General features: G+C 39.5%; 1 protein-coding gene across 1 annotated transcript in view; it reads right to left on the bottom strand.

Annotated features, from left to right (window-relative positions):
- Positions 1-3,649: 3,649 nt before the first annotated feature.
- Positions 3,650-7,500, bottom strand: part of LOC138004971 (uncharacterized) — a 5,814-nt gene continuing 1,963 nt past the window's right edge. The window contains exons 2-6 of the mRNA XM_068851264.1: positions 6,457-7,500; positions 6,046-6,132; positions 5,631-5,816; positions 5,226-5,344; positions 3,650-4,284 (exon numbers count right to left, since the gene is read on the bottom strand). The exon at positions 6,457-7,500 is cut by the window's right edge and continues 586 nt beyond it. Coding sequence (XP_068707365.1) covers positions 4,134-4,284; positions 5,226-5,344; positions 5,631-5,816; positions 6,046-6,132; positions 6,457-7,500 — 1,587 coding nt within the window. The 3' untranslated portion in view covers positions 3,650-4,133. The remainder of the gene's footprint in view (positions 4,285-5,225; positions 5,345-5,630; positions 5,817-6,045; positions 6,133-6,456) is intronic.

The following is a 7,500-nucleotide window of genomic DNA, read 5'->3' as shown; positions in this document are numbered from 1 at the left end:
ACAAAAAGATGTCATAATTTAACCTACCGCAGCCTTGTATCGGCCATACCGAGTGAATGGAAAAAATGTTTGTTCAATAATGAAAGCAACCCAACACCTGCATTAACCATATGTACTTCAAGTAGACCCCTCTCCTGTAAGACCCTATATCAAGATCTTCTCACCCGGCAAACATTACCCAGTCCCACCGCCGAAAAAAGGCTTGAACATTATAACTTTCAGCGTGACGATTTTTCTAAGATTTACCTTCTACCTTTTAAGGCGACAAAAGAAACAAAACTAATTATGTTCCAATACAAAATCATTCACCACATCTTATTTACTAACTCATTATTGTATAAACTGGAAAAAGTTTCGTCTCCGCACTGTCCATTCTGCCCCGCAATACACCAAACTGTTACACACCTGTTTGTTGAATGTGTGCAAGCGTCAATCTTTTGGTCTGAATTTCAAAATTGGATTTTGCAATTATGCAACCTTCAGTTAGATATGTCCCCCCAAGACGTTATATATGGAATTATTCGCCAATTGAGTCCACCATGTTCAGCTCTCTCTTAGCTCTTTTCTTTGCTAAATGGCAGAACTTTACACACATTATTGTTGATTGTACATAAGAGCGTTTTCCGTCAATGTACCGCATTTTAATTTTGGTTGTATTCAGTAACCTTTGTAGTTTTTGTTTGTATTGTATACTGTGCAATATTATAGCGATTGTAAGTACTTGCAACTTTTGTTTTGTATTTTATTTTTTTCTTTCGACTTTGCATTGCTTTGTATGGTGTAAATTAACACCGTTTGGTAAGTACTGTAGTGATCGTACTGTTAGTATTGTAAGTATAGTAACATTTGTTAATTAAAAAAAAAATACCCTTACCTAATATCCCTTCCCTCAAAGACTGACAGTCATAGATAATGCATTGTCTAGACAATAATGATGTTATTATTGCACTCCACCACTTAGGGGCAAAAGGGATATTAATATGGACTTCTTGTAGCCCCTTGTTCTCTTAAAGTTAGGACTGGAGAGGAGACAAACAGTTGATTGTGGGCAAGAAAATATCTGACTTGCACTTCCTTACCAAAACACTCATTCTTCCAGAAAATAGGGAGACTGAATGCAAAGGTTTGAAAGAATGTTTATCCTAGAAGATGGGAAAGGTTACTTTCCTGTCAGACTCAAGGCCTCTTTACGAATGTGATAACTTATTCCATTTCAATTCAGAAACCCTTAGACAAAACCCTTGACAAGGTTCCCTGTGAAGAAGCCCTCTCCCCTCCGGCCCATGAGATGAATTTTCATCGAATTCCCGAATCATTACGAAGTTTAAGATGCTAGGGGATGCTAGATTTTGCACTTTTTCGATCCATCTGTGAAACTTCTCACTTCTGCCTTGAAGTACAAGAACTGAGTAAAAACTCGAAAAGATGTCAAAGTGCAGAAAATGGCACTTGAAATGACACTTTAAAAAATAATTTGTAAACATTTTTCTTGGAGGAACGCGCCAGGCACTTTTTGTTTTTAAAATATAAAGATGTACACAAAAAAGGGCAGACTAGTAATGATTTATAGGTCTGCAAAGGCTACAGAATTTAGATTACGTGACTATAATAAGGCTCTTTTAAACTAAAGCCAGTATCACTACAGTATGTGGTCCCTGGTCCGGACGAAAAAGACGTAAATGAGCCTTTCTTATTGTAAAAGAACAATAGAGAGCTGAAAATTGTCGTGTAAGTTACCGTAACATTACTCTAACGTGTGACAAACCAACAGGTTCTGAGCGCTATCAAAAATCCTCCATAATGGAAAATGGCTGCTCCTTTCGAAGGGCCCTTGTCCAGCCACTTTGTAAGCGTACGCAAACTGTGCGTAAAAGAAATGTTCCAAGTATCATCTGATTTCAATTCCTGTTTATTTTTCATAGGTATTATTGAAACTTGTAAACTAAAATGAAACTTCTGAGTAAAGAGCGCCAGTTTTGTTCCATGAAGAAATTAAATTGCACTTAATTTCAAGAGTCAAGAGAACTGCTTTTACATGCAAAAAGAACATATTACTTTACTTTACTGAACTTTTCGAGGCTCTCTTTTTCAATAAGTAGTTTGACCTATTTGGCTTTTTGTGTTATCGTCCGGGACAGAAATGCTGCCGTCAGGTGGCCGGACCAAGGACATAGTACGCACAAATTTACTTTTAACTTAAAACTTTGGTTGTAAATTCAACCTGTCGAGCAAAGTTTTTTTTTGCAAGGCGAAAGGACATTTCTTTTGTGTCATGTGCACCAAAAATTATCTTTCTTAGCGCCATCAATCGCGTATGCATGAATTCAAAATAATTTTTATATCCTAGTAATTTAAAGTGCTACTGTGACCAAATAAAGCATTATTTGTTTTCTTCGTTTTTTACAATGTTTGAAAGCTAATAAGTACACATGCCAAACCTGAGATCGAAATTCCTACTTGAAGTCCGATTTTCTGAGCCGTGTTATTCTCCAGTGGAGGTCCGCCATTACCGAAACAAGAAATGTCCGAGCAGGAGGAGGGGAATGGATCGAGGTTGCCGTGACGTCATCGTATCCTTTCAAATAGAAGTGACAGCTCTACCGTGAAAAAAAAAAAAAAAAAATAGAGCAAAAAGGGGGTTTCTTCTCGGTCTTCTCTTTCATGCTTGCCGCTTGAAATATCAAGCAAAGATGCCTTTTTGCAAATGCGTTGTACAGGACTGTAGCAACAAGTCAGATCCCAGAGAAGGAATTTCTTTCATGCGCCAAAGAGCAGACCTGAAATGCAAAAGTGGAGAGCCTTCGTACTAATGCATCGCGCACACTTCAACCCTAAGGGGCGTTTTAAGATTTGTTCCGTGCATTTCACGGCTGATTGCTTCGAGAGACGGTGATAGAAACAGAGATTCTTAACTAAAGCGCTCTAAAACCACTAGCCTGGAAAAGGTACATGGACGATATATTCTCAATTGGGAATGTACACAAACACCAAGTCACGCAATTCATCGAACAAGTACCACCAAACTATGAAGTTTACGGCTGAAAGATCATATTCTGAGATTTCGTTCCTTGACATAAACGTTTTCAAAGGCAAACGATTCGCAAACAAATCTATATTGGATATAGAAACGCATACGACCCCTATCGCAAGGTTAATGTAAATGTTGTTTACGGAGAAATTAAGGCCTTTATGCAGCTGTAAATAGCGTCCCTTCATTACGTACCTGAGGAGACATGATATTGCTCTATAATTTTATGTGAAAGAGGATAGAAAGCTTATGTGTGCATAAAGAACTGTAGCACTAGTCTTTGTCACCACTTTATTTCTAGTGTCATTTTAAATTTTATTTTCAGTCATCTGTCATAAGAGACAAGTGCCCAGAGGGCACATAGGCGGTTGCACCCTTTATTCCTAGTATACATTACAGGTATTTTTTCAGGTTAAATTGAGTTTCCTTTGTCTTTGATGCATTTTTTAAAATTATCGATCACAAACAAAGGAAATTAGAAAACAACCCATAGCGAAATGATTTCAACCTGAAATCAAATTTGATATGTAACGTACACATACTTGTCCAGTCTCTCGATGTACATGCTTAATGATATTGTTATAATAAGGGTCGTTATTAGGGGCTGTAATCCCTTTTTTACCTGCGCTCAGGTAACGGTGTGGTGCTGAGTAACTGTTGTACACTTTGTACAGGGCATGAAGTGGTGCATACTATAAAGGTGCCAGTGAGGCTAACTTTTTCAATTCCTGTAAGTTAGTCGCCAAATTGGCAACTAGAATGCTTCACTTTCCCTTCCTAGAGATCTATTAAACGTTGAAGACTTTTAAATTTGTGGCAAACATTCTTGTTTTTTTTTTCAATGTTGTGCAAAACTAAATGCTTTTTCGTAGGAAATTGTAGTGTTACCTTCCATCATTGAATAGGTGGGAGAGGGGCTGTATAACAGAAGGAGAAAGTGTTTTTTGCGTTTTAACAGAAGTGGGTTGAAATACAGCTCTGGTGGGGTTTATTTATATAACCTTCCCAACTACTTTTGTCTAGGATTGTAGACTCATTTATCTGGTGGGATTCCTGATTTCAAGAGCTGGATACTAGATTCCAAAGCCCAAGATCCTGAATTGTTTTACGGGCAGTAGAAAAAGGGGTCTTGCAGAGCTTCAGCAAAGTTTACTCCAATGCAACTTGCATGAAAAAATTGCCCGCATTTCTCACAGCCAAGCCAATCTTCATTGTCGTCCAGCCTACACACTTTGCAAACAAAAGCATCTCTACCCCTAATAAAGGGAAAGAATGAAGTGTGAGATTTGGTTTCATTTCATATTTTACAGTGTATGAACAGTTTCTATCATTCATGCTCTCAATGTGTTATTCCAGGATGTATTCAAACTACATTCCCTGCCCCCCCCCCCCCCCCCCCCCAAAAAAAAAAAAAACGACATGGTTTATTCTTTTCTTGTAATGACCTTCCCCCATCCTGGACAATGTCAGTGATCCACCCTTATGCTGGAGTATTGACTTTATCTGGAACCATGGATAGCAACTTGTTCCTTTCAGTAGTGACATTGAGGTTGGTTGTCAGTTTCTTCTCACACAGGATCCTTGCAAACTAAACAAAATTAATAACTGGAAGGCTTGATATTAACCAATGAATGACATGTACATATCAAGGTATACATTGTATGTAAATGAATGACAGAAATTGGCAGCTGGAAAATTACCGTGCAAACTAAGACACCACAATTGAACCCATCCTTTTGCTGAAAATGGGAAGGTTCAATGCATCTCCAATCCTGGCTTTTCCATCCTGTTTTGATGTCGGCAGCCTCACTAACATGGATAACAGCAATACTATTACTCTTTTGTTTGTTTTAATTCATAACTATTGTATTATTTTGTGACTGTAGTAGGATGACGACGTTGTTCGGACAAAGCATTGTATGTCCTTGTGTCATGCGTGTTTGATCAATTTTTCCAAAAAAGAGTCCTGTTGCTGTCTAGAAACTAGCCTTAGTTGTGGTGTATGCAGTTTCACTTGAATCGCAGCTGGTATGATGTAACTAGCATAAGAAAGTGTATCATTATACTCTTCTTGTTCTGTGCAGACAATGAAAGGAAGTGCTGGCCTACAGGCTAGAATATTGGTTGCTAGAATATTGAAAAGCAATGCATTTATAACGTTAATTTAGGGATGACTAATTCCCTGATGAAACAGCACCTTATCTTCTTGATGATGCTGTAAAGGCTTGGAGATGAAAGAGCAGTTATTTCCTTTGGATAGTTGCAACCATGTAAAGGGTCAACGTAAACCCGGCTTGATTCCTTTTTGTCCAAAACCTAAATTAATAATCGCATGGAATTGCATTAGAGAGGTCAAAGCAAAAACTGATAAATAAATGTGAATGCAATTGAATATATACAAATTTTTTTGCAAGACAACCAGTGCTAAATTACTAGTATGAATAGTTTTCTTAAAATACACCCAATTTCAAGTAAAATGGCATATTATGCATGTGGAGAGGCTGGTTGTACACTAAATATCGTGATAGAGATAGAGGACAAACCGTGTAAAGGAACACCTTGGCTCATAGTGTTTTTGCCAAGTCACATCAATCTAACTTACCAGCAAGGTCCAGTGCATTCCCGACATGTTCATCGGAATGAGAACTTTTTCAATACCGTTGAATTTCTGGCCCATCCACAATCGCCGTGTGCTTGTCCCATGTTGAACCACAGGACAAAGGGTAGTGTCAGCTGCAAATAGTTTCTTTTGTCGTCGTGTTTGTTGCCACAGAGATGCTTCAATAATCTGAAAAAGAAAAGGCGAATTCCAGTTGCTGATCGTAGACCGTAATGCACAGTATACATTTGCGACGCAACCTAAATAGACCACGTTTAAACCACTTACCGTATCACTAAGCCATCCATCTCTGAAAGAGGGTATCGAGTCTTCAATTCTCTTTGTCTCCTTTTACAGAAAGTGTCCCAGGAGGCAGAGTGGTCATCAAGTCAGAGGCAGTGATTTTAAAGGACCCTACCTGAAGTACAGCTTCATCCAAAGGGATGTTGTTTTGGAACGTCCTGATCCTTGTCATGGTATCGCATGATGATACTGGCAATTCATCCTGGAAAAAACTGAAAAATAGCCCTGCACTTAGAGTTAAAGAGAACTAAGTGGACACTTTGATCCTTTTGTAGGTTGTCTGTTTCAAAGGGCTTTGTCTAACGGTATCGATAATTTGAAAGCTGGCCGGGAAATTATGATGCAAGATGCGCCCGTTGTGTATTTTACCCAGCAGAATTGTCTGCAGCACTTTGATGTGGCACGGCAGTAGGCTCATCATCTTGTTCCGAGTCGATGTGACAATCAAGAGGCATATTTACAACAGAGTCCACCCGTAAAGAGGATCGTGATAAGAAATTAGGTTAGGCAATGAAAACAAGCTTACCTGTTCCGATATAATAGTGTTGTCGTAAGGCACGTTTGGCTTCCCCACGTTTACAGTATTTCCCCGGTCTTTCCTTTTCTTATTTTGACGTCGACGTACAGGAAAGGCCTTGTGGAATACCTTGTGGTAGTCTACTTCAGTGACCTTTAACTTCTTTTTCGCAGGACTTTGTCGCAGCGGAAGGCCATTTTGGTGGGGAGAATTATTCTTAAGTTGCGTAAGAAGAGATTCCATAGTCACGGTAACGTTTTCAATGACACCAGCATCATCAACCGTGAATGTAGCTGATCTTAGGGCATCTAAACGTTCTTGAAGACGTCTTCCTACTTTTTTGACATTGGAAATTTTGGACAGTGGCTTAGAGGAACCCATGTTCAGGAGGGAAGATTCTGTGCTGAATTCGTATGTTTCTTCATCTTCCTGAGAGGCGACTGTTACGTTGGCCGTGTCAGGCGTGGACCCCTTGTCTCGAGGATCGTACTCGTGTCCGTCGTGACCATTGCGGCAGTCATCCGACGTGGGTGGCTGTGAGGGTGGTTTTTCCGCTGGATTCGACACAATTAAATCGTCGAGGTCAAGGTTTATGAACACGCTGTTCCTGTAACTGTCCGGTAAGCCATTGAAGTCCCACTCTTCGAAGAAATGAAAAACTGCAAAGAAATGCTTACAAGGGAACTGCGTTCTGCTCCAACTTTCACATTGACAACTAGGATCCAGTAACTTAACAGCAAACAGGCGATTACTGTTTGTACTGCTTCTCACGAGGAACTCTCCTTTTTCAAAACTGACGCATTTTACATCACTTTCTTTTAACTCGCCGGTGGCAAACTTGCTCCTCAGACAGTGCTTAACGAAATGCATCGGGCGATTGTGAACATACTCCGGAATGTCCCTCTTGTATTGTCGATATGAACTGCTAATTTGAAGGTTTGTATCACGGTAGTGCTGATAGGAATCGGGCACAAATGACTCCACGATGATTACTGCGATGCCAAAAACTGACTTGTCCAGTGATGACGGGAGGTAGCTGTACTTGAAAACTTT

The sequence above is a fragment of the Montipora foliosa genome, chromosome 6 (assembly GCF_036669935.1).
Source record: "Montipora foliosa isolate CH-2021 chromosome 6, ASM3666993v2, whole genome shotgun sequence".
NCBI lineage: Eukaryota > Metazoa > Cnidaria > Anthozoa > Scleractinia > Acroporidae > Montipora > Montipora foliosa.
The sequence above is the reverse complement of the archived record's forward strand: the minus strand, read 5'-3'. Positions and strand labels throughout refer to the sequence as shown.